Here is a 27,769-nt window from a genome sequence, read left to right as displayed (position 1 = left end):
CCCACAAAGTATATATATTCTTGATCAGGGCGACGAGCTGAGTCGATTTGGCCCTGTCCGTCTGTCTGTCCGTCCGTCAGAAGATATAAGAGCTAGAGACTTGAAATTTTCCTAGGTCCGTGTATATCACGCGCATATCAAGTTTATCACTAAAAATCGATAACTATTCCCGATATTTTTTATTATCGATTAAAAACCTTATCGAAAGCTAGTTATTTAATTATAGCACCTACACCTTTAGAGCTAGAGCTTTCAAATTTTATTTGTAGATTCATGTGTATTTTATATAATTTCGGTTTTTGTTAAAATTTACCCCCCACCCCTAAATTCGACCCCTCAACCTCACTTTTGTAAAATGCGTATTTCAAATACTAGAGACTTGTGTTTTGGAATGTAGATTCATTATGAGTATGTCCTGAAAGTTTTATTAAGATTGGACGTCTAGAAAATAAATTATTCAACAAATAAATTCGTTTAATATTGAACGCACTACAGCGCAGCCCAAGCGCAGTCGCTGCTTACTACGCAGTTAGCAGTGCGTGTTCTAATACGTGCGTGTGTATGTATGTGTGCCTAAAAAAGGTGCAGAGTGATTAGAATATCAGACTGGAGGGTTCAGGGTATATCCTAGTCGAGCAGTCTCGACTAGAGTCTTCTCACTTGTTATTTTATTTATTGTATAAATGTTATAATTTAGTATATGTCAGGAGAGGCTAGTGATAAGTGAAGGGGGCGAGAGACGAGGTACCGTTACCGTTATAAGGCTAAGACACGCAAAGCATGACAAACCCGCCAGCATGGCTTACACTTTCACATGCTGGTATTATTTTTTGTTGTATTTTCTGTAGTCTGTTTTTTAAAAATGTTCTCTTTGAGCAGTGGTGTTAAATTAGCTTTCATCACTCCAAAAGACTACATGCCCAAACGAATGGAGCTGGTCAATATATTTTTTGAAATAAATCTAGCCACATATGTTCCGTAGTTTGCTTCCTCTAGACTTACGATTCGGCATATCCATAATAATAATAATTAATGCATCAGCAATCTTCTTAAATTTTTTTTATCTGTTTATAAACAGTCTTACGAGAAATATTGTATTAGGTACTGATTTTCAACAGAAATGCAAATGTTATATTTGCCTACTTTTTTACAGAAAAGGAAAGATTTTCTTTTATGTCAGCATGAATTATAGAACTACAATAGCCACGCCAGATTCATAAATTAACTAATAAGAATAACGTGTTGGAAACCATAACCAACTTCTTTAAATTTGCTATATGGTTGTGGTCCTAAGCTTTGTGAATAAACTTAAAACCGTAATGTATTTGAGCTCTTCAAAACAGAATACAAAATAAATAAATCTATATCTTATACATATAAAAGAAAGTTGTGCAAAAGTGTTCCAGCACTTATAACTCGAGATCTGCTGAACCAATTTTCATGGTTTTTGATTTGTTGGATTTGTCTCCGCTACAAGTAGGATAGTAGATCTTAAAAATACTGAAAAAATTTGACGAATACTTGAAAACGCGGTTTTTCCCTAAAGATTCAAATTTCCATTGATACTCAGTAGTCTTGATAACAGTGACAATAGTATAGAAGTAAATAAACAAATGTCAGTCAGTCTACGGCACAGCCTCAGGCGAACCTGACTATTCATAAAAAAAGCACATTTGATAAAAATAATACGCGTGCATACAGAAGCTAAATATCTCGAAAGTTCAGGTATTTATTTGTCTCAAGCATAAATTTGTGTAAATTATTTATATTTCTCGATTGTTTTATGTGGTTTTGTGCGAGGGCATATTCAGTATTACTATTAATAAAAATACCATGTCCTAGAAGATCTAATCTTTCCCGGCGGACCCATGATGCAATTAGTCAACGTAATATCGCGAGTCAATTATCTGACGAAGAACGAGAAATCGCCCGAGAAAGGCGCCGTGTTAGTACCCAGCAAAGAAGGGCCATAATTCGTGCTTCTCATTAAAAGATGAGCTTATCAATAAAGTATTTCCGATTATCATTGCTTTCCACAAAAATACTAAATGGTTAAGTGAGCGAGCAATTTTGGAGGCTAAAAATAAAGATGTGGATGATCTTAATTTTATAATTCAAAATAAAATCGGTACTCTGTATTCATTCAAATCTATCGACTGTGTAACAAACGAAGAAGAAGCCACTAATTATCCCACTGAATTTTTGAACTGCTTGGATGTGCCTGGCTTACCACCGCACAATTTACAACTGAAGTTTGGCTCGGTAGTTATCATGCTTTGAAATTTAAATCAACCAAAACTTTGCAATGGAACGCGTTTGATGATAAGAAAACTTATGAGTAAAGTGATTCACGCGACGATGAGGAAGTTATTATTCCTAAGACTCTAGTCGAGACTGCTCGACTAGGACATACCCTGAATCCTCCAATCTGATATTCTAATCATTTATGCACATATAAATATATACACATGCATCCACACGCGCGCATAGGCCCGCGCTCTGCTAATTGCGCAGAAAGCAGCGACTGCGCTTGGGATGCGCTGCAGTGCGGGCAATATTATTAGAATTTGTTGAATAATTTAATTTCTAGATGTACAATCTTTCAGAACGGAATCATAATGTTCAAATGTATGTACATTCCAAAGCCCAAGTCTCTAGTATTTGAAATGCGTTTTTTACAAATTTGGGGTGAAGGGGGCGTGGTATCCAAAATCTATAAATTACAAAATGTTCGTATTCATCATATGTATATACACAGAAAATCTGAAGTCTCCAACTCTAAAAGTCAAATGAGGCTGAAAAACAAAATCAATTTTTCGATTATTCTCGATAAAAAAGTTATGGTATGCGTATGGTATGCATATTTCTATCTTCTGAGATCGACGCACTCATACATACGAACGGATGGACAGACAGACGGACAAGGCTAAATGGACTCAGCTCGTCACCCTGATCAAGAATATACATATATACTTTATGGGATCTGCCACGCCTCCTTCTGCCTGTTGCATACTTTTTTACAAAACCAATCTACCCTGATTTGCCATTTTCAATGGGTTCAGGGTAAAAACATTGAGGTCTCCAGCTCTTATATCTTCTGAGATCGACGCGTTCATACATACGGACAGACAGACAGAAGAACAGGGCCAAATCGTCTCAGCTCGTCGCCCTGATCAAAAATATATATACTTTGTGGGGTGTGCCACCTTCTGCCTGTTAGATACATTTTAACGAAACCTTTTTACCCTGATTTCCTGTTTTTAATGGGCTTAGGGTATAAAAATAAGCCTGTGCTCATAAAATACTTTTTGAGAGACCCTCGCTCATTCTTTATAACCAAAAAGCTTTTTTCTTTTTCAGTTCTGTAAAGTAAAAGTTTATTTAGTGTTCGACTTTAACTCGGTGATTTAGCAAAATAAAAAGCTTTCATTCAACGTGTTGAGATCATCGGTACACTATTTTATAAAAAGAATCTAAGGTGATTTATCTAAATACATACATACATATGTATGTACTTTTGAACGCACGAACATCATTTTTAATATATGTACATATGTATGTATGTATGTACATGATAAATATGTATATTCGTATATGAACACAAATATGTACATTCGTTATACTTCGTTTTAATCATTTGTGAAATTGATTATGCACGATCTTCTTTAAATGTAATTTGTGAAATCATACAGCAGCCAAAACACAAGTGTATGATGAACTTGAAACTGTAACTATGCATGTAAATTTGTATGAATGTATTTAATATGCATGTATACATGTTCACACATATGTAAATACATATGTACATATATACATAACATATGTATGTACACGTACATACATAATTGCATAAATGCATACATATGTATGTATGTATTTCGTTGAAGGTCAGAATGTGCTAAATTAATGAATTTGTATTTCTATATACATACATATCTACATATATACATACGTGAATACATACATATGTATATGTATACATATGTATGTACTTATCAAGTATGTATTAATAGAGGCATATATTTACATACATACATACATACCATGTACATAAGTTACCTTTGCATTTATACATATGTATGTATATGTATAAATATATGTACATACATATGTATGCATGTATGTATGTATGTATGTATATGTACTAAGTATGATTATTAAATATGTACATACATACATACATACATTCATACATAAGTACATAAACAAGCAGACATAACACATTAATTTTTTTTTGTAATTGAAGTGATAACAAAATATTAACAATAAATAAAATTAGTTACCTTCTGTATACACATGCCAAATGTGTATGTATCTACATACATATGTATGTATATTTACATATAAATAAATATACATATTTATATATAAATAAATATACATATTTACATATAAATAAATATACATACATACTTATGTATGTATATTTACATATAAATAAATACATATACATACATACATTTGTATGTACTTAAATCTATAAGCGCAATAGGCAGATTTTTCGAGATACATACATATACATATGTATGTAAGTTCATAGATGCATACGTATGTACGTACACTGCGCGTCATCAGATTAGCGCCTCCCTTTACACTCAAGACCCCATAAGGTATATACATTCTTGATCAGTACGATGAGCTGTGTCGAGATCCCAGAAGATATAAGAGCTAGAGAACTGAAATTTTGTGTGCATACTCGTGTATACCATACGCAGTACGAGTTTTTTCGGTAACTCATTCAATAACTTTTTTATCGAGAATAATCGAAAAATTGATTTTGCTTTTTCAGCCTCATTGGAATACCATTAGATGTGGAGACTTCAGATTTACTGTGTATATACATATGATGAATACAAACATTTTGTAATCAACAGACTTTAGATACCACGCCCCCTTCGCCCCCTATTTGAAAAAAAAACGTATTTCAAGTAGAGACTTGTGCTTTGGAATGTACACACATTTTCACCATATGACTACGCTCTGAAAATTTCAGTAAGATTGTACGTCTGCAAAAGAAGTTATGCACCAAGTGAATGACATGAGAGAGTTCTCAGTGAGAGTGTACGGTCGCTTTTGTTTTTTGCTCCGCAAATTTGCCTGATTTTTTAATTAATTCATTTTTATTAATTGTTCACACAACTGTGGTCGGTTTTGTAATATTCCTGTGCAAGGTTTGATCCGTGGTTTGCTGTGTTTTCTTTTAAAATTGTTGTTTAATCTTTTTGAAGTTTGGTGCAGCGTCTTATTTACATTTAGTTTGCACTTTGCTCCCTGACTTTACTCTCTACACGTTTGTTAGTGTGCGTGTGAGCTTACTTGCTCTCCCGATTTCGGTCGTCGTGCTGTGCAAATAACTCTCTGTGTTTCTTTAGTTACGCTCTGTAACGGCTGTTTTTGTTGTTGATTATCTCTCTCAACATAATCATTCGTTCCGCTCTTCAACGGCTGGTTGTTGTTGGACTCGCTCTGTCAGCATATTTTACTCTCTTTGTTTTTATTTCTGTTGCTTTTCTTTAATTTCTACTGTAATCCCAATTGCCAATATGAGCTGTTGCAAAAAATCTTGTACGTTCAGGCAGGCAGTGGACTCTGCACAAGCGCAATTTGTCAATTGCTGGTTGTGCGATAATATGATGCATATTAAATGTGCAGGTCTCACTGGTCGTGATTACGACAAGATTATGTCCACGGTAAAAATTGGTAGTGGGGGTGTACGCTGGTCTTGTCCGATTTGCTTAGAAAGACAGATCTACTTTTCTAAAATGTACAGCGCTGTAAGGGCTCAGTTTTTAAAACTGAAAAAGATTTCTAAGCAGTTATCCAGTGATATGGCTGCTGCTGAAGAAATACTAACCCAGTTTAATTTCGAGAGTCCCCTATCTCATTTGGAGTCTTTATCGTTGTTGGTACCTCCCTCTGTACCAACACCGTCACCTAATTCGCTTGCCCCTCCCTCACCTTGTGCTTCAGTTTTGTCATCCGCTCCTAATTCGCTCGATCCTATATCACCTGTTCCTGAAGCTATTGGTTCTTCTGTTGAGGCTGCTATTGATACTCAGGTTTCTGTTCAAAAATTGGAATCTTCTCCAATTGCTGTTCAAGCCACGGGTGTTAATAATTCAGCCACTCCCGGCATATCCTTATCAGTCGTCTCTCCTCGAAAGCAAGTTTTCTTATCTAGGCTTTCATCAGATACGACCTGTGAGGCGGTATCTGCTTTTATAGCAAGCAAGACTTCGGCTAAGGTTTTTATATCGAAGTTTAGCTTCGCAGCTCCGCGCGAAATTGCCTCTTTTAAAATAAATGTGCCGATAGAACATTTTAAAACCATATGTGATCCAAATTTCTGGCCACCTCATGTGGTAGTTCATGAATTTAGACCTAAAAATCGTAATAGATCTACTCCTACTGCTGTAAATCTACCTTCGGTGCAATCGTCATCTAACACTGTACCAAAAAACTAAATTCTTTCCTATCTTCTTCTCAGCTGTCTCTGCTTTATCAAAATGTACGCGGCTTGAATTCTAAACTTAATAGTTTATTCTTACACAGTTTTAGTGTACAATATGATATTATTGCATTTACTGAAACGTGGCTAAGTAATAATATTCATAATAGTGAAATACTTTCAAATAATTTCACTATTTTTAGACTTGATCGTTCAATGCGCAGAGGGGGTGGAGTGCTAATTGCGGTTAAATCCAGTATACTCTCTGATGTGTTTACCTTTTCGTCCCTTCATGATGCGGAGATTTTAGGGGTTAAATTAACTCTCCCATCGCGCTCACTGTTTATCACATGTTCTTATATCCCTCCCTCTTCTGATTTACAAGTTTATGCTCATCACATTAATTGTATTAAAGAGGTTTATGAGCATGTGAATGATACAGACTTGCTTCTTGTGTTGGGGGATTTTAACATTCCCAACACTTCTTGGTTAGCAACTTGTAATACGAATTACTTAATTCCGACAATTGATCACTGTCTTTTTGATGAATTGTTTAACCTGTCTCTGTTTCAAATTAACTCTATTTCTAATCACCTAAATCGCACACTTGATTTGGTGTTTACTAATCATGATTCGCTCTTAAATGTCGTGAGAACGACTCCATTCTGTATACCTGAGGATATACATCACCCCACTTTAGAAGTATTATTAGCTGTCGATAATCATCCCAATTATACTCCTTTGCCTTCTTATCCATGTCGCTGTTATCGTAAATGCGATTTTATTTTGCTTAATGAATTAATTAATTCAACAGACTGGTCTACTTTATATGAGTCGAATGATATTAATTTGGCAGCATCGTTTTTTTACTCTACGTTAAACTCTATTCTGGATGTTTGTGTCCCTCTCTGCCGTATTTCGCCAGTTTCTAATAAGCCACCTTGGTTTACCAAGACTCTTTTGAACTTGAGAAACATTAAAACTAAATGTTTTAAAAATTATAAAAAGTCTGGTTCAAGTGTTGATTGGTCAAAATATTCCATTGCCAAATCAAACTTCAATCTTTTAAATTCTAGCTGTTATGAGAATTATCTTATACGTTGCAAACGTCAGTTTGCTCGAGATCCCAAGCAATTTTATTCATTTGTAAATCTGAAGCGTAAATCTTCTGGTTTGCCGTCCTCATTTGCCCTTGGTGGTGAAAAAACTTGCAATGACCAGGATTCCTCTGATCTATTTGCTGATTTTTTTCAATCAACTTATTCTTCTGCTAATCTCTACAACAACTCATATCCATATCCTCTTTCTGAATATGGGTCTATAAATATTCCCAAAGTTACTGCAGCCTCTCTGGCTGCGGCCATTAGGACGTTGAAATCATCTTTCTCTCCCGGTGCCGATAATATTCCTAGTTGTGTGATTAAAGAGTGCAGTGTTTCTCTTCAGTCACAATTACTAAAATTGTTTAACTTGTCCTTGGATACTGCTGTGTTCCCTTCAATATGGAAAGAATCTTTCATCATTCCCTTATACAAAAAAGGTGGAAGATCTGATATTTCCAACTATAGAGGCATTGCGAAATTATCTGTCATTCCGAAGTTATTTGAGAAAATTATAACATCGGCCTTGCAGCATTTTTGCAAATCGATTATTCAACCATCTCAACATGGTTTTGTTCAAAATCGATCAACGTCCACTAATTTACTTGAATTCACTTCGCTTGTCAATGATGGTTTTTCTAAAAAAATGCAAACGGATGTTATTTATACTGACTTCAGTAAAGCATTTGACTCAGTACATCATCAGACACTACTTCTTAAGCTTGAACGTTTAGGATTTTCGCCTAGACTTGTATCTTGGATTTCATCCTATTTAATTGGTAGAACCCAAAGAGTCCTGCTCAGAACAGCTATGTCTAAAGTTATCTTTGTTTCGTCTGGTGTACCTCAAGGTAGCCATTTGGGTCCATTACTCTTTTCCCTTTTTATAAATGACCTTCCTAGTTGTATCTCGTATTCTACTATATTTATGTATGCTGACGATGTAAAACTTTGCCTTCCATACTCCAGTGCAACTGGACATCATCACCTTCAAGATGACCTAAATGCATTTCAATTTTGGTGTGTGGCAAACCAGCTTGACTTAAATTGCTCAAAGTGTATGACAATGACCTTCAGTCGTACCGTTCCTCTAATTGTTGATTATAAAATTAGCAATATTTCCTTGCGACGTATCCACACAATCAAAGATCTTGGTGTTTCTTTCGATTGTAAACTAAATTTTAATCTTCATATTTCTACCATCATTAATGAAGCCAAAAGTGTGCTTGGCTTTATTAAACGTTGGTCCAAGGAATTTAAAGATCCTTTTATCACCAAGCGCTTATTTACGTCGCTTGTGCGTCCCATCTTAGAGTATTGCTCTGTTGTTTGGTCTCCGCAGCATAAACTGCATCAGGATCGCATTGAATCGGTCCAAAAACAGTTTCTTCTCTTTGCCTTAAGGGATCTTCGATGGGACAGTAATTTACGATTACCGTCTTATCATAGTAGGCTCCAGCTTATTGATCTTCCATCGCTAACCAATCGCAGAACAATTTTAGGAATTGTTTTTCTGCATAAATTGATTAGTGGTGATATTGATTCGTCCTCTTTGTTGGGTCGTCTAAACTTTTCGGTTCCGTCCCGAACAACTAGACACTATCGTCCGCTTCATTTACCGGTGTGCACTAGGGATTATTCTTTGCACAGTGCGTTTCATGTTCTTAGTGTTAATTTTAATAAATATTATCACGTTTTTTCCTTAGAGCTCTCTCTTCCTAAATTAAAAAGTTTGCTATTAGCACATCTTAGGGAAATCACTCACAATGCCCAGGCATAAGCATTGGTATACATTTTCGTTGTCAATGTTGTGTAGTGATTTCTCAATTCTATCCTACATTCTATTCTGTGCTTTTCCTTTACTCTTTTCTTTTTACTATTTCTTATCTATTTATTTATTTTTTTTATTATTAACTTTTCTTGCAATTTCTTTTAAAACCTTACTTTTTCTTTTTCTGTACTAATTCTTATTTATCACATTTTTTTCTTTCTTTTTTCTTTTTTTTTTTTTTTTTTTTTATATATTTGTTTTTATTATTTATTTTTAAGAAATATTTATTATTTTACATTTAACATTTTTTTCTAAGTTTTCCTACTAACACTTCTTTTTATAGCATCATTAGTTTCACTGACCATATTTGGCTGTGAGACGTGGGCATAGCTGGCCGGACTGGCAAATAAAATACCCCCATCGGGTCGGTGTTACTATTGATATTATATCCTGTACTTTGTTTAGGCTTTTTCTTTTTTAAATTTAATTTGACTCTCGTTTTTGTCAATAGCTTTAAGAAATAAATAAATAAATTCTCATACTATTGCCCACACTGCAGCGCAACCCAAGCGCAGTCGCTGCTTACTGCGCAGTTAGCAGAGCGCGGGCGCGTGAGGGTGGATACATATGTAAAAAAAGAAGTGCAGAATGATAAGAATATCAGATTGGAGGGTTCAGGGTATCGGCTAGTCGAGCAGTCTCGACTAGAGCCTTCTTACTTGTTTTATATTGTACTACATATATTTTCCCCACAAAGTATATATATTCTTGACCAGGGCGACGGGCTGAGTCGATTTAGCCTTCTCCGTTCCTTCTCCGATCTCAGAAGATATGAGCTATTTTTTCTAAATGTCCGTACATAGCGCGCGCATATCGCGTTTAGCACTAAAAAGCGATAACTCATTCCGATCATTTTTATCGATAAAAACATCGAAAATCAGTTATAAAATAATATCTCCTACATCTTCAAAGCTAGAGTCTTCAAATTTTAAACAAATTTTAAAATGTATTTTATGCTAACACTTATCACCTAGTCTAGTCTCGACTAGAGTCTTCATACTTGTTATATTTACATATCACATATGTTTTGCTAGTTATACTCTGAACCCATTCAAAATGGAAAATTAGGGTATAATGGTTTTGTTAAAAGTGTTCTTGATCAGGGCAACGAGCTGAGTCGATATAGCCCTGTCTGTCCGTCCGTCTGTCCGTTCGTATGTATGAACGCGTCGATCTCAGAAAATATAGGAGCTAGAGACTTGAAATTGTTTTTCCTAGGTCTGTGTATATCACGCGCATATCGAGTTTTTTTTTTTTATCGATCAAACATTTTATCGAAAGATCGTTATTTAAGATTCATTTTTTTCCCATAGTCTCCTGTTTAGGTCTTTGGCAGCTTTGTTGAATCTCTTCATGTCAATCGGGCTTCGAGTTGATTGGCATATTTTCCGAAGTCTTCTTTTTGCAGCTATTTTGTGCTCTCAGTTCTAGTGGTAGAAAAGTTTTCCGATGAATATTTCCATTTGGTGGTGGTGTGAACAATTTCATCCCGTGACTTAAAAGATATGTCTAGACTAGTTTGTTCTTCAATCCAGTTCTTAAATGCATTTATTATACCCTGAACCCATTGAAAATGGGAAATCAGGGTATAATGGTTTTGTGTAAAAGTATGTAACAGGCAGAAGGAATCATCGCAGACCCCACAAAGTATATATATTCTTGATCAGCACGACGAGCTGAGTCGATATAGCCCTGTCCGTCTGTCCGTCTGTCCGTATGAACGCCGAGATCTCAGAAGATATAAGAGCATACTCGTGTATACCATACTCGTGTATACCATACGCAGTATGAGTTTGCTTTATTTTTTCGATAACTCATCCGATAACTTTTTTATCGAGAATAATCGAAAAATTGAATTTGTTTTTTGAGCCTCATCGGAGTACTATTAGACGTGGAGACTTCAAATTTACTGTGTATATGCATATGATGAATAGAAACATTTTGTAATCAACAGATTTTGGATACCACGTCCCCTTTGCTCCTAATTTGTAAAAAACGTATTTCAAGTACTAGAGACTTGTGCTTTGGAATGTACACATTTGTTGTACACAATTTCATTAAGATCGTATGTTTACAAAAGAAGTTATTTGCCAAGTAAATTGTCATACTATTGCCCACACTGCAGCGCAGCCCAAGCGCAGTCGCTGCTTACTCCGCAGTTAACAGACCGCGGGCGGGTAAGGTTGGATGCATGGTTATGTATGTTTGCGTGCATAAAAGAAGTGCAGAATGATAAGAATATCAGCTTGGAGGGTTCAGGGTATCTCCCAGTCGAGCAGTCTCGACTAGAGTCTTCTTACTTGTTTTTGTTTTTGCATTAATGATCCTATAAGGTCTCAGCTTGGAACAAATTGAAGAGCCGAAGGTCACAATAATTGCTGTATGATCAGAGCTCAGATCGAAATTCTACCCTATTTTAAAATTGCTCTGCGGTAGTCCACAGTGTACAATAAAATCCAGTAAATCTGGGATTTTATTCAGATCACTTGGCCTGTTTCCAGTAGATAATGTTCAATTGTTATTTTTCATTCATTTACATAGCTTGGCATCTTTTGCGTTTAATTGATTCCCACCATGGGTGTTTAGCATTATAGTTGTCACCAGCAATAAAATGTCTACCCTTGAAATAGATTGTTATTTTAGAAACCGAAAACTTTTCCCAAAATTTTATTATCGGTTATGCACTTTATCCTACATCTTTAAGGCTAGAGTCTCCAAATTTTAAATAAATATTAAAATGAATTTTATACAATTTCGATTTTGTTAAAACTTACCCTTCAACCCCATATCGACCCGCTAACCCTCACCTTTGTTCAAGGCGTATTTCAAATACTAGAGACATGTTCTTTGGCAAATGCATGCATATCTGTTTAATGAAGCGAAATGATTGTGCTTTCGTTTATTTTCGTAACCCGAACCCAAAAGTTGGGAGCCGAGCGAATACGAAGTTGTGCTTAAGCTCGGAAAAAATCGTAGAAAAATCTTTACACTACAGTCTATGTGTTCTATGGTTAGTGCTTATACCCAGAGGGAAATAAGTAAACTTTAATTGTTGAGGTGGGGTCGCCGTTAAGTACAAAGTTCGGCTTGTAAGTTCCTCGTTTTTATTTTATTTATTGTATAAATTTTATAATTTAGTATATGTCAGGAGTGGCTAGTGATAAGTGAAGGGGGCGAGAGACGAAGTACCGTTACCATTATAAGGCTAAGGCACGCAAAGCATGTCAAACCCGCCAGCATGGCTTACACTTTCACATGCTGGTATTATTTTTTGGTGTATTATCTTTAGTCTTCTTATAAAAAATGTTCTTTTTGAGCAGTGGAGTTAAAATAACTTACATTGCTTCCTCTAGACTTACGATTCGGCATAACGATAATGATAATTGATGCATCAGCAATCTCCCTAACAATTTTGGGTATCTCTAAATTTGATTTAAAAATTTGTCGAAGAATGGTGGGGAATTTCTTGTATTTATTTATCTGATTATAAACAGTCTGACGAGAAAGATTGTATTAGGTACTGATTTTCCACAGAAATGCAAATGAAAAGGAAAGATTTTCTTTTATGTCAGCATGAATTATAGAACTACAATAACCACGCCAGATTTATAAATTAGCTAATAAGAATAACGTTTTGAAAATCATAAGTGGTTATGGTCCTAAGCTTCGAGAATAAACTTAAAACCGTAATGTATTCGAGCTCTTCAAAACAGAATACAAAAAAAAGAAGTGCTTTCTTCTATATATTTGTTATAATATTATATTTATACTGCTTAAAATGTAAAATAAATCATTTTTCTTTTATTAAAGGATGATGTATTCAAATATTGAGCTTAGACCAAATGGTGAAAGATCCCCAAGTAGAATATCAATATACAACTATCCAGAGCATTTGAATCCATTTAATGAAGAAGATAATCACAAGCGTTTGCGTTTTTGGAACTTTTCAAAATCTAATGAAAATTCAAAACGCAGAAGTTTTTCCTTTGGGAATTTACGGGATGTATGGTAAGTAACCCTTGTAATTTTGAATGATAGTTAGTTAGGGTAGACTGTTCGCTTTACCGAATAATACCATTATAATATAATTTGACTGCGGGTATTTGTAAAAGCAAAAATCTCTAGAATTTTAAAAGCTCTTAGTAAAAACTACGTAAGGAAGGAACGAAGGATGATGATCAGATGGAGATTGCAGACCTAAAGATGCACGATATTTAATAAATAAAATATCTCTAGTCGGGACGTTCGACTACGAGATCACTTAAGCTTTTCGAGGAACTGATATTTCAATTGATAGTTAAGATCAACACATTTTTAACATATATTTTCAATCAGTCATTTTTTTTTAGGACTTTTCGTTCATTTAACTTAAAAAAAAAATCATCCACTTTGGGTATACAAAAAACTTCAGAAAGTCCCCCCGTTCTGCGCAGAAATTTAGAGTTAACAACATCATATCTGCATTCAGGAGGAAACAATGATAACAAAACATTATCTGTAATGAGATCTTTGCAGAATGTCAGCGACCCTACCGATGTAAGTAGCTATTTATATTTATTTTACTCTTTATAAAAAGATATTCTTAATCCTTATAAGAAACAAGTAACAAAACTCTAATCGAAATGGAAACGAAACGAAACGAAACACACACACACACACAAACGCTTGCGAAGCAATGCTTTACGGCCGTCCCGCAAGCATCGCGCACTATCCTAGCCACCACGCAACTTGCACCTTGTAAAACTGTTAATAAACGAATATAAAAAAAAACACACACACACACACAAACACACAAATCAAAATTATATAAAATTTATCTTAATATGTATTTAAACTTTGGAGACTAGCTTTAAAGATGTTGGAGATATACATTTTTATAATTTTTATAATTGATATTCGAGGTTTTTTATCGATAAAAATATCGGAATAAGTTATCGAATTTTGATAATAAACTCGATATGCGCGCGCTATGTACGGACACTTAAAAAAATTGAAGTATCTTGCTCTTATTTCTTCTGAAATCGACCCGTTCAAACGACAGACAGACAGACGGACAAGGCTAAATCGACTCAGCTCGACGCCCTGATCAAGAATATATATACTTTTGGGGTGTGCCGCGGTTACATATATCTCAACAAAACAATTATACGCTGATTTCCCATTTTCAATGGGTTCAGGGTATAACAAGTAATAAAGCTCTAGTCGAGACTGCTTGACGACGAGATCGCCTGAACCCTACAAGTAACTTTTATTTTAATAATAAATGCACACACACATTTTTTGCGAGTTGCGTTTCGTGGAGTGCGGTCGATGGTATTGTGATCCATCGTTGACTATAGCTTGTTCCGAGTTTTTCCCTGCGAAAGTGGAAATATCTGAACGTGTATGCTGTGGGCGCAACCTACCCAGCGACCTCGAAAGCTACCAAAGACTTACTGCGCGGCGGTTCGTGGCATACCCCGGTGGTAGAATACAGTGGTGCAAGAGAGGGGAACAATGGCGTCATTGTTTTGGCGTCAGGCTTTTCTCTTTCCTTTTCTTTTTCCAAGCTCGAAAGGTTTTGTCACTAGGCGTCATACTTGCGCAAATAATAAAAATCAGGTGCATTCACACTAACAGCTGTTAGTAGCGCTGGAAATTGCAGCGGACAATCAGCTGCTCATTAACTTTGGTGAGTTGCTAAGTCTTAGCAAAGACAGCAACCTAACATCTGGAGTAAAGACGCACTTACTAAAAGTAGTGCATACTTTCGGGCTCTCTCTGTAGTTAAGCTGAGTTTAAGATACTGCGGTCTGTAAACTGAAATTATATTAGTAGCCATTGCCCACTATAGGCTTCACGTCGTTGTAGTCGGAGCAAAAAATGGATGCCAGGATGGAGGACGAACTGCAAGCTTTCGCGCGTCGTTGCTCGTTGCAGCGATCACCGCAGCAACAACAGAGGGCGCTGCCGCAGCCTTTACTCAGTCTCCAGTGGCTGAGTGCCAGGCACCCAAGTCGCTAAAAGAAGCGTTAGCCCAAATAGGAGTTAAGCTAGAGGGCTTGACTGCCGTCTCCATAAGACGGACGAAAACCTCTGCATTTAAAAAATGCGACGTGCAGACCATGCCGCTCCAGAAAGTAGTGGAGAAAGCGAGAACTAGCGCGATCTCAGGTAGCAATACGCCCAAGTGGTCGAGGGAAGTTGCCACCAGAGGAAAACACCCTCAAAAAAGCCGAGGCCCAATAAAAGCGCAGCGAACCCAAAAGAACCAATGGCTCTACGAACTACAGATGAAAATTCAAATCAGGCAGGTCGACAGACGAACCCGAACAGTAGGACAGTCGTTAAAGGACGCAAGCCTATCCAAAAACGACCCAGAAGTGACGCAATCGCGATTTCAGGCGTGGTTGAAGCTATGCGGACATGCATGTAGTCAAGACCGACCCAAATCTAAAGCATCAGTGCGGCGACGTTCAAGGCATTAGGAAGACAGTTAAGGGGGACCTTTTGTTGTAACTGAGCAGAAAGCCGGAGCATAGTGCTGAGGCCCTTCACGAAGCTGTAGGCAAGGTCTTGGGTGACCGAACGGTAGTTAAAACACGTACCGAATAGGCTCAAATTGAGATTCGTGACTTAGGTGAGTTAGCGAGCAAAGAGGATATCTTGTAGGCAATTAGAGTGGAGTTGAAGGATAGCTCACTCCTCATTGAGGCTATCAAGTCGCTTCGACCGGCTTTTGATGGACAGCAAAGAGTTACAGTTGCTCTTCCAATTGGAAAAGCCAAAACTCTGCTCGAGCTGTCCAAAATCAGAATTGGATGGGTTGTATGCCGTATCCGCGCCGTGGATCAGCGTTAACGCTGTTTCAAGTGCCTTGCTTACGGTCATATGGCAGAAAACTGCGGTAGCGGCTTTGACCTAAAGGGCGCCTGTTTCAGGTGTGGAGAGATGGGTCACAGTGCAAAAGCATACACTAAGCCACCAAAATGTAGCCTCTGCATCCGGAAAGGTGAAAAGCAGACGGACCACTCAGCAGGCAGCTTCAAGTGCCCATCCTATCGCGAGGCTGCTCGTAAAATGAAATGTTAAGGTTCCTTCAGCTTAACTTAAATCATTGTGTTGCTGCCCAAGATCTTCTAGAGCAGACCATAATGGAAAAATGTATAGACGTAGCCACACAACAAATGTCAGAGGCCGTACCCTACTGGAGATTTTCGTGACACTAGATGTTGCACTGTTCAACACTGGCCATGAGTTCACCTTCAGTCGGGCTGGATACGGATCTGTAATTGACATTACTTTTGTCACTTCATCCCTCGTTCGGGAAGCAACATGGAGCAACTGCGATAGCTATACAAGCAGCGATCATACGGCACTTCTGTTCACAATAGGTGAGCCACCTGCCAGGGCGTCAACCTTGTGGAAGGAATCGTATCGGCTGGATACTTTTGATCCCGCGGCTTTTTCAGAAGCCATTCAGTCTCTGGGCACAATTGGTAACCAAATGGTGGCCCAAATACAGAGTGCATGCAATAGCAGCATGTTACACCGCAAGCAGTTCACGCGACTACAAGAGCCTACGTATTGGTGGAATGCACAAATAGGTGACATTCGACGCAAATGCATCCAGGCGAGAAGAAGCTATCAACGGGCTCGGGGTAGGTCTACGTTTTTCGAAAAACAATTAGCTTACCAGGCAGCTAGAAGACAGTTTAAGAAGGCCATTGGGGCAAGCAAAAGAGAATGCTTTCTAGAGTTGTGCGACTCAGCCGAATATGACCCTTGGGGAAGGGCATATAAGACAGCAGTTAAAAGACTATACGCAGGTAAACAGGTGCAGCCGTCGGATCGTCTGGAGCTCAAATCGATTGTGGAAACGCCCTTTCCAGAAAGATTTAGTTACTGACGAAGAAATCTTAGAAGCTCTCAGAGGTCTTAGAACCAACACAGCTCCAGGGTCGGACGGGATCCCCAATCGTGCGCTAAAGCTAGCCCTCGCCTTGCACCCTAATACATTCGCTGAATTATTCAACGAATGCTTACTACAAGAGAGGTTCCCTACAAAATGGAAGACCCAGAACCTGATATTGCTACCCAAGGCTGGCAAACCACCAGACGAGTCATCTTCATACAGACCGATCTGCCTCTTAGACACCATAGGAAATGTGTTTGAGAAATTGATCTGCTCTAGACTGGACACTGCTATTGATAGCGCCGGAGGCCTATCACCAAATCAATTTGGATTCCGGAAGGCTTGGTCAACAACAGATGCTCTAGAAAAAGTTGTTGGCCTGGCAACTTCCGCCATCCAAGGCACCAGATGGAGGCACGGGACGAAGCAATACTGCATCATCGCGACACTGGATGTTAAGAACGCCTTCAACACAGCTAGTTGGAATATGATACTGGATGCGCTATTACAATATAATATGCCTAAATATCTAAAAGAGATAATCAAGAGCTACTTCAGAGGAAGAACACTGGTATACAACACGAGTGAGGGTCCCCAAACTCATACAGTGTCAGCTGGAGTACCCCAAGGCCTCTCCTGAGGAAAATCATGTACGACGGCGTACTGCGATGAATCGTCTTACAAACGAGCAACGCTTGCAAATCATTGAATTTTATTATCAAAATGCGTGCTCTGTTATGTTTTATGGTCAGTTAATTGACCCACTGAAGTGGCTATTCGGGCTATTGTGACTAAATTTCGCGCCAAATTAACATTATTGGATATTAAACCACCAACACGCTTATGTAAAGTGTGAACTGAAGAAAATATCGCAGCTGTATCGGCCAGTGCTAAGGATGACCATGAATTATCGATTATTCGCCATTCGCAGCAATTGGGCCTCTGTTACTCAATTACCCAAATTGTGTAACATAATGCCTTTAGACTATTTTTTTTAGGGAATATGTTAAAGCTCATGTCTATTCAGGCAAGCCCGCATCAATTGACGTATTGGAAGACAACTTTGAAGCATTTATTCGTGAGATATATTTATGTTAAAAAGACTATGTTATATTTGACTAAGCGGATGGACTATTTGAAGCGCAATCGCGGTCAACATTTGCATGAACCAATCTTCAAACATTAAATTATATGCCCCGTACTATCGCTTCAAATAAAGATTTCATGCATTTTTTGGAATTTTACGTGTGTTTTTTATACTCATTCACGGCGCTATTGAAGCTAGAGACTTAAAATTTGGAACATACACTCGTATATATCTTCGATTTGTAAAGTATTACAATTCTCCGGATCCGCCCACTAGAGGCGAAATGCATTTTCCGATGTACCTGAAATCATATTAATTGAAGAGCTAGAAAGCGGATATATCTGCGTCCATTGGAGGCGTGGCAAATCGGATATAACTGTATCTCCCAAAGTTGTAAATCTAGAAGGCTGAAATTTTGCATTAATGTTTCGATTCTTTAAAGATGGGTAAAAAACTGATATATCTACGCCTACTGGGGGCGTGGCAAATCCGACCTAGATATGGTGATTTTTCAAATTCTGCTATATTTTAGGCACTATTGATGCTAGAGACCTCAAATTTTAACTGGCCATAAATGAAGTGTCTACGACCAGTAGGGGAGTGGCAAATCGAGAAAAACACAACTTTCTACAGTATAAGAGAAAAACTTGGCTAGTAAATTGCTGATGGGGTGTGAATAAGTATTCGGTAACGCCCGACTGCAACGTTCTTACTTGTTTTTTTTTTTTTAACTTTCCTATATCTTTCAAAAATCACTCTTTATATACATTCATAAGCTACATTTATACTATGTTTTTTATTGTCACTCTGAACTGATCAGTCATATCAATTAACATAAAAACAAGTAAGTCGGCTTTACTGACTGCAGAATACTCATTCAAATCCCATCCAGTGTTGCCGAAATTTGTTCAGCAAAAGTAGCTAAACCGAAGGCTGAGAGTAACTTAAAATAGCTAACTTTCTTTTGAAGAAGCTGAGGAAGTAGCTAAAAAAAAAAGGTGTTGTTTTTCATAAAAAGTCACCGGTTTTTATACCCTGAATCCATCAAAAATGGGAAATCAGGGTATAATGGTTTTGTGAAAAGTATGTAACACACCCCATAAAGTATATATTTTTTTGATCAGGGCAATGAGCTGAGTCGATAAAGCCCTGTCCGTCCGTCTGTCCGAATGAACGTCGAGATCTTAGAAGTTATAAGAGCTAGAGAGCTGAAATTTTGTGTGCATACTCGTGTATACCATACGCAGTACGAGTTTGCTTTATTTTTTCGATAACTCAATTGATTTTGTTTTTTGAGCCTCATCGGAGTACTATTAGACGTGGAGACTTCAGATTTACTGTGTGTATATATATAGGATGAATACAAACATTTTGTAATCAACAGATTTTGGATACCACGCCCCCTTCGCCCCCAATTTGCAAAAAAAGTATTTCAAGTACTAGAGACTTATGCTTTGGAATGCACACACATTTTGACCATATAATTACGCCCTGAAAATTTCATTAAGATCGTATGTTTACAAGAGAAGTTATTCACTAAGTAAATTCTCATACTATTGCCCACACTGTAGCGCAACCCAAGCGCAGTCGCTGCTAACTGCGCAGTTAGCAGAGCGCGGGCGCGTGAGGGTGGAGTCATATGTATGTATGTGTGCGTGCATAAAAGAAGTGCAGAATGATAAAAATATCAGCTTGGAGGGTTCAGGGTATCTCCTAGTCGAGCAGTCTCGACTAGAGTCTTCTTACTTGTTTTAATTTAATTTACTTATAATTTCTCTTTTAAAGTTGGGTGGAGCATAATACAGCAACATTTGCCATTTCGGCGTAATCCATACTACAATTAAAGTAACATTTAAATAAGTTGTTTCCTACCTTATTGCTATTATTGAGAATTTATTTGATGAATAACTTTTGTTGTGGACATGCAATCTTAATGAAATTTTCAGGGCGTAATTGAAAAAATGTGTGTACATTCCAAAGCACAAGTCTCTAGTACTTTAAATACGTTTTTTACAAATTGGGGGCGAAGGGGGCGTGGTATCCAAAATCTGTTGATTACAAAATGTTTGTATTCATCATATGTATATACACAGTAAATCTGAAGTCTCTACGTCTAATAGTATTTCAATGAGGCTCAAAAAACAAAATCAATTTTTCGATTATTCTCGATAAAAAAGTTATCGGATGAGTTATCGAAAAAAAAGCAAACTCGTACTGCGTATGGTATACACGAGTATACAAAAAAAATTTCAGCTCTCTAGCTCTTATATCTTCTGAGATATCGGCGTTCATACGGACGGACGGACGGACGGACAGACGGACAGGGCTATATAGATTCAGCTCGTCGTGCTGATCAAGAATATATATACTTTGTGGGGTCTGCGATGATTCCTTCTGCCTGTTACATACTTTTACACAAAACCATTATACCCTGATTTCCCATTTTCAATGGGTTCAGGGTATAAAAATTACTTAGCGGTTGTCAAAAGTATTTACACAAAAATTTTGTGCGTCATAAGTATTTACACAAACCTTAAAAAATGTTTATTTCTATTATTTAATGTTATTTATTTTGGACCTTTGTTTTATATTACACAAGGCTTATTTATTTTAGTTAGTGTTTGGTTATTCCTCCTTTTGCGTCAATTACAGCCTGAAGCCTGGCTGGAATCGAAGCCACCAAGGATCGGCCAAGTCAATTGTTAGTTTCGACCAAATTTCGGTATTTTCCTTAATGATATCATCCCGTTTTAGGTCCTTTTTGAATAATCTGTTCGATTTCATGATTGCCCAAACATTTGCTTTGGTTTAGGTCCGGACTTTGCGCAGATCAGGTCAGAGCTGCTTGGTCTAAGTCCCTCAAAAGCTGTGTGGGCAAAGCCACCTTCAAATCTTATTAGAGGCTGCACTGCAGTTTTCTTTTTTTTTTTCGGCACTAATGCATAAAGCTCTTTCCAAATTAGCCGTGAAACTGAAATGCATCCTCATCCGTCCTCAAAACGGCGTGCCAAAAATCGAAAGACCTTTTAATGTAGTCTCAAGCAAAACGCCTTGCTTTGGTGTCAACAACAAGATAATGACCCAAAACACACCGCTTGTCTTGTGAGGGAGTGGCTTTTATATAACGCAAAGCAGTTACATACCCCGCCACAGTCTCCAGACCTCAATCCAATTGAGCATATCTGGAATTTACTAGATAAAAGGATCCGAAAATTTAAAATATCCTCAGTTTTGAGCTCACTGAAAATCACCCCAAACCCTTAGTGCGAAGTATGCGTCGTCTACTGCTTGCAGTAATTGCTTCAAAAGGCGGTTCTACTAAATACTAATATATATTTATAGATAGTTTTTTTTAAGTGTACCTAAACTTTTTTGGCATGTTTTTCTTGTTTTTTTACATATTTTTTAGTCTTGTGTTGACTTAACAACTTAAAACAGTTGTGTTTTTTACTGAAATAAGTTTGTGATAAGGTTTTTATGTGGCCAAATATATATTTTAAAAGATCGCATCAACACTTTTGTTAATTTCGTTTCATTTAACCACTTTTTAAGTTGAAAAATATTTGTGTACTTAAACTTTTTTTGCCGACTGTATGTATAAGTATAGACATATATATATATTTACATACATATTATATATCAAATGAAAGGTATTAATTCGTAGATCACATATATATATAAATATATGATCTAGCTCCTTTAGTTCAAAAGATATTTCAATTCAATTTTTATTTTCAATTTTTTATAATAAAAGTTTATAATTAAAGTTATTATAAAAATCAAAAAATAGAGTTATGATTTGATTTTTATATAAAAATTGTTCTGTAATTATTATTTTTGATTTTTATCATAAAAATCCTTTATAATAATCAAAAATTATTTTTTTTTTTTCAAAAAATTGCAAATAATAGTTTTTCATAACTCTTATTTGCGGTCCCTGATTTTTTTTTAAATCCCCAAGCATTTACAATCAGCATCTGACCTTCACTGGCAGTTTGGTGAATTTGGAGGCGGTATCCGAAATATAATAAAATATAATCGCGCTATATACATTTTATATAAATATATATATACTTTTTTTTTTTTAATTTGAAGTCTCTAGCTCTTACATGTATCTTCTGAGATTGACGCGTTCATACATGCCAACGGACTGAGCGAAGCGACTCAGCTCGTTGCCCTGAGAATATACAATTTGTGGGGTCTGGCACGCCTCCTTGTGCCTGCAACATACATTTTAAGTAAACCATTATACCCTGATTTCCCATTTTTAATGCGTTCAGGGTATACAAATATTATATGCTTCAATATTGTAATTATATGGCTCAAATTTTGTATGTTACTATAGTGATGATCATTAAAATAATTGATTGCATTGAATATCAAAATAAAAAAATATAATATAATTTTTTTTATAGATAACAATGAGCTACATAAACGGCAGCCCAAATTACCACGGTAATGCGTATTTTAATCGATGTTCACTGCCACAGCCTCAAAAATGTGAAACGATAAGGTAATACTTAAAATTCTCTTTAAATATAACTCTGTTGGCGAAAGAAATGAATTTTACTTCTAAATTACTTTAATAGCTCCTGTTAGAAAACTTTATTACATTTTTTTTTTTTTTAGATCTTCATATTCTAGTCTATCAAGCACAAATCCATTTGAAAGCGAAATTGAATCAGATATTAATAATATTAACGGTTCTCCACTCAATCTACGCACTAAAACATATCGGAAAAAAAGGAAAGCTCCATCAGCTCCAACTAAAACTATGGTAAAATTGTATATATTTATATAATATATTTCACAAAAATAATGGCTCTTAAATTGTTTTCAGATCACAGAGCAACAAACAAATACCGTAGAAGAAAAGCCAATCGACTCAGTTCACAATATTGAAGATATTAAATCACTTGCAAGTGCAATAGAAAGATTTGTAAATCATAGTAATGAAACTTCAAATAATCAATTACCAATACTTGAAGGAACCAAGGATCTCGAAAACCGGCCTTCCATACCAGTAGAAAAAAGTTTATTAATTAACGAAAATATCAATAGAACTGTGCCTCAAAAACATGGCATTGCGAGCGAAGGGAATACTAAAACAATTACTGCACCAAAAAGAAGAAATTTATCTGTAAGATCTAGCTTATTTAAAAATTCAAACATTTCTAGTCAAGAACAGTTTTTAGATGGAAAAGCAGAGATTTTGAATGAAAGTAATAAATCCAAAGAAAATGATTCGCCAATCGATTATAACTTATTACAAATTAAAAGCCCTAATTCTAATATACATTCTGAAGAACTTAATTCAGCTGTAAGACAAGGTAGCCCTGATGAAAACTTTTTATCAAATAAAAATCATTTGACTGTTGAACATATTTTAGACGCGGATGACTATAGCTCAAAAGAAGGTATGTCAAAAAATGTGCTAACTATTGAAGAAGATAAAGAAACACCCAACTATAATATAAGTACTCAGGAGAATATCTTAGATACAAAAAATGGAAATACGAAAGAATATATAGCGGCCAGTAACGAGACTTCAAACGTAGATGTTTCTGATCAAGCCTCTACATCAAGGAATACTTTATCTACTCCCATCCTTTTCGATGCGAATGAAAATTCCTTAAAATTAATTGAACCGACTAGGGAACAAACTAGAGATGATAACCTTTTAAGACCTGATAACAATCATTTTGAAAGCTATGAAATTATCAATAAGGAGGTTAAATTAAAAATGGCCAAACATTCATTACCAACGATAAATCCAATTAGTTATATTTCTTTGGATAATAAAATATATAAAAATAACAATTCTCAGAATTCTGAATACTTAACCAATCCGTTAACTATTTTTGAAAAATCCGAAAGAAACATTGATTTACAGGGTGCAGTTAAATCTGCCAAAGTTAAATCCGTGAAAGAGATAATTGATTCAATAAATCGTAGCCAGCGACTACTCAAAGAAAGCGCAGCAAAAGGTACAGTCAAATATTCAACTGATTTGTATTCTACAAATAGTATGACATCAAACAATAATCATAATAAAAATGAAGTAAAAAAAAGCATTGCGGCTTCAAATAGTTCATTTGAGAATCATTTAGATTTGAAACAAGAGTTTCATAAAAATAAAGTTGATAAAATTGTGTTCCAATGTAGAGAATCCTCGCCGACAGCATCAAATTTGGATTGGAACCCTGTTCCAAAGCCGAAGAGGATTAATAATTCAATAAATAACGATGTAAATGAACTATAATAAAACTATACAAGTCAATAATTTGTTCAGGCTAGAGACCAAGAACCTAAAAGAAAACTGTATATTGAATATAATGTATATTTTGTGAAAATACATAAAGTCTTTTGCAATGTATAAAATTTCTGTCTACATGCAATTTTTGTAACTAATGTCCGATGTCTTATTCTAAATAATTATCCTCGAATAAGAGATATTTATATAATGAAAGAATAAAGCCTACATCATTTTTTAGATCTAGAGTGCTAAAAGCACATATTAATGTTTGTGTTCTAAACAATTATCAGCGTTTAGAAACGAACATTTAAAAGGTTTTTAAAATATATGGAATCGTCAAAGGCCAGCTGTTGGAGTGTTAATACAAAGATCTGTATACAAATAGTCAAACTCTTAATAGTTACAAAATAAACAATCATAACAAATAAATGTATGAATATTTGTTGTCGATAATAAATAATTTTTTTTTTACTACAAAATAGTCATGAAAATTTTGCACGTGTATATAAAGATTGATAAAAAATGATATTTCTACGCCTTTTAAGGGCGTGGTAAATCGGACCTGAAGATTTAGTTATTTTTCAAATTCTGCTAAATTTTTGACACTATTGATGCTAGAGACCTTAAATTTGGTACATATATTCGGGCTGGCCTCCCAAGATACTCCTCCTCCCAAATGATTTTGGTGGACGCCCATGGAGGTTTGAATCTCCTAAAGTATTTGCTCGGCTCAGTTTCTTGAGGCTCGAGCAAAAAAAATGTTGGGCCTTAGAATCTGCACAGGCAGCAAAAGTGGCGTACTCAAGCTCACAAATGCTCATACATTTAACGAGGGAAAACATATATTGTTTATGCGTCTCAGCGCATTTCATACCTTCCTAGAAATAATCAAAACGCTAAATTTTTAATGAGCGTGGCAAACGCTCGGTATACCTTTCACTCAAAAGAAAAGAGCTGGGATCGTCGCGAACAAATTTCAATTTTTGTGCGTTACTGAGTTGGATGATTTGAGGGAGAGGGGGGGCTCGACGCTACTCTACGCACTAACACAAAAGCTGGGGGTTTGTCCTCCCAGCGAACGGACGCATCCGCATTCTCTATTACCGCCACGGCGGTCGGTTAGCCACTTTTCCGCCACTGTAGTATGCCTCATATGCATAAATACATATTGCGCTCTCTCTCTCTCTCTCTGCTGCCTTCACCAACAGAGATATATAATAAAAAATCTATGTAGTTTTAGCTTAAGAAATTTTTTGATTCATATAATTCATTCATTCAATAAAGAGCATTCAACAAAGTAGCACTGAACCTTTTTATTTTCACCACACCCGCCAAGTCAACTCTCGGGATCTTGTTGTCAGGTACAGGGAATTAGATCAGTGTCGGTATAGCCCACATATTCGACTCAGGCTGTCTCAATCCCATTCGCTGCTGTTCCCGATGGTCTCGTTTTTCATTTCGTTATCTATCTGTAAGCCTAAGTATTAAGTAACACGTTTCATAGAACAATGGTATTCAAACTAACAATGTTAGTATCGTGAAACCGTCCGCTGCGTTGGGCGACTGCAGCGTCCGACGAAATTTCTTCGTCACTTATCCGGGCGTAACTTCGTCGTACAGGGCAGCCAGCAAGCTCGGCTCTCGCTCCAGCAGCAGGAATGGGGGGCTGAAGCTCATGGAGTCCACCGCGCTGGAATTGATAGCTATCGTTATTTCGGGCAACAACTTGTTCCATGAGCTTTGGTGACCCCTGACATATTGCGATATCATCGTTTTGGCATTGTGATTCATCCTTTCCGTAGGATTTTCTGGTCGCGATTGGAGCTCCACTCCTAAGGATCCCATGAATGACCGGAAACTCTTACTCGTAAACTGCATACCCTTGTCACCAACTCCACCAAGGGCATCGTGTTCCCTCGCTTCGACCGCGGCAAGGGGCCTACGATGTCAGCGTACAATACTGCCATCAGCTCCAATACTTGCCTCATGAGCATTCGCCCGGACGGCCTTCGTTGCTCACCCTTGAATTTTTAGCATATTTCGCAGTGCTTCACGTACTTGGCGGCATCCCCGAACATGCTTGGCCAATAGTATCTTTGGGCTAATCTGGTCACCGTCTTTTCCTTTCTCCTCGGTATCCCGCCGTGAAGGCATCGTGGCACTCCTGTAATACTCGGCTCCTTTGGCTATCGGGGACTCATAGCATCCAGGGGATGCAATCCTCGTCGTCCGTCCGATGCCCCAAGTTCCGATATAACTGCCCATTTTCCTCCCTGAACTTCTCTTGTTCCCTGGCGATGTTCTCGCGCGTCCTCGTTATCCATTTACGTGGGGGCAGAGGTCCACCGCTTGTTAACAGCTCTAATTCTCTATGGAGTTCTCTCTATCGCGAGGCACTTTTTCTCCGTGGCCGAATAGTTCATATCCGCCCTTATCAATCTTCGGCTGACGTAGTTTATGACTCGTTCTTGTCCCTCGATTTCCTGGGTCAACACCGCACCCAAACCGTAATCTCTGGCGTCAAAATGCAGCACAAATTTCTCCGGGAAGTCAAGGCATGCCAAGACTGGTGCCGTCCTCAAACTTTCTTTTAGTTTCTTCAGCGCATCCTCTTTGTCTTTGGTTGAACTAACGAAACGAAGCCTAGCACAAACCGCCTATACCAGAACGCCAGCCTCTGGAACAAGCCTCTTCCCGGAACGGTGAATGCCGTACTTTCTCTACTGTTCGCCGCCATCGAGATCTGCCAATAACCACCTTTAAAGCCTAGGTCTCAATCTTTCTAGGATGTGGTTAATCCTAGGAACAGGGTAGGCGTCCGGTATCGAGTAGGCATTAAGCTGCCGGTAATCTAAGCGCATGCGCCCTTCTCCAGTCTTCTTCTTGACCAAGGCTATGAGCGCACTATGCGGGCTCCTCGACAGCTCCCGGTTTCCCTTCGAGCCATTCGTCTCCCTCCCGGCGTCCTCTGCGATCCTGCGTCTGTCCGAGCTTTCCGCTTCTCTGATGGCGGGGTCCAGCATGGCGCCTCTGGGTTTAACCTCCTCTTACCTCCACAGCTCGTACGTCGAGAGAGCGGCTCCTCGTCTCCAGAGTGTCTTCTCTCTTTCGACGTTTCTTCTGTCCTCATCGTTAGCTCTGTGTCGCCACAAC

The 27,769-nt window shown here is 37.2% G+C and overlaps 1 protein-coding gene and 2 long non-coding RNA genes across 4 annotated transcripts in view; 2 read left to right on the top strand and 1 right to left on the bottom strand.

Annotated features, from left to right (window-relative positions):
- The window catches only part of LOC149091982 (uncharacterized), a 202,016-nt gene extending 201,352 nt beyond the window's left edge, over positions 1-664 (bottom strand). The window contains exon 1 of the long non-coding RNA XR_016196455.1: positions 101-664. This is a non-coding gene — a long non-coding RNA (uncharacterized LOC149091982). The remainder of the gene's footprint in view (positions 1-100) is intronic.
- A 711-nt stretch (positions 665-1,375) lies between these two features.
- LOC149091981 (uncharacterized) overlaps positions 1,376-27,769 on the top strand; it is a 30,953-nt gene continuing 4,559 nt past the window's right edge. Inside the window, exon 1 of the long non-coding RNA XR_016196445.1 lies at positions 1,376-1,725. This is a non-coding gene — a long non-coding RNA (uncharacterized LOC149091981). The remainder of the gene's footprint in view (positions 1,726-27,769) is intronic.
- LOC115565503 (uncharacterized) lies at positions 3,335-24,829 on the top strand. Of its 2 annotated transcripts, none has more exons than XM_089257661.1 (6): positions 3,335-3,450; positions 13,190-13,387; positions 13,729-13,915; positions 22,776-22,873; positions 22,990-23,137; positions 23,201-24,829. In XM_089257661.1, exons 2-6 carry the CDS (start codon positions 13,191-13,193, stop codon positions 24,620-24,622), a joined length of 2,052 nt encoding a protein of 683 aa, XP_089113787.1. In that variant the 5' UTR covers positions 3,335-3,450; position 13,190; the 3' UTR covers positions 24,623-24,829. The 2 variants fall into 2 exon arrangements, with proteins under 2 accessions (XP_089113787.1, XP_089113788.1); XM_089257662.1 differs by having other exon boundaries at positions 3,337-3,478.

The sequence above is a fragment of the Drosophila navojoa genome, chromosome 3 (genome assembly GCF_054131105.1).
Source record: "Drosophila navojoa isolate 15081-1374.11 chromosome 3, UAZ_NAV_1.0, whole genome shotgun sequence".
Lineage (NCBI taxonomy): Eukaryota > Metazoa > Arthropoda > Insecta > Diptera > Drosophilidae > Drosophila > Drosophila navojoa.
The sequence above is the reverse complement of the archived record's forward strand: the minus strand, read 5'-3'. Positions and strand labels throughout refer to the sequence as shown.

What these genes read in the sequence shown, in the direction of transcription:
- LOC115565503 (XM_089257661.1), top strand. Translation starts at nt 13,191, where the DNA reads ATGATGTATTCAAATATTGAGCTTAGACCAAATGGTGAAAGATCCCCA. An exon ending in CAAAAATGTGAAACGATAAG is followed by an intron (nt 22,874 to 22,989) that starts GTAATACTTAAA and finishes TTTTTTTTTTAG; the next exon opens with ATCTTCATATTCTAGTCTAT. An exon ending in CAGCTCCAACTAAAACTATG is followed by an intron (nt 23,138 to 23,200) that starts GTAAAATTGTAT and finishes AATTGTTTTCAG; the next exon opens with ATCACAGAGCAACAAACAAA.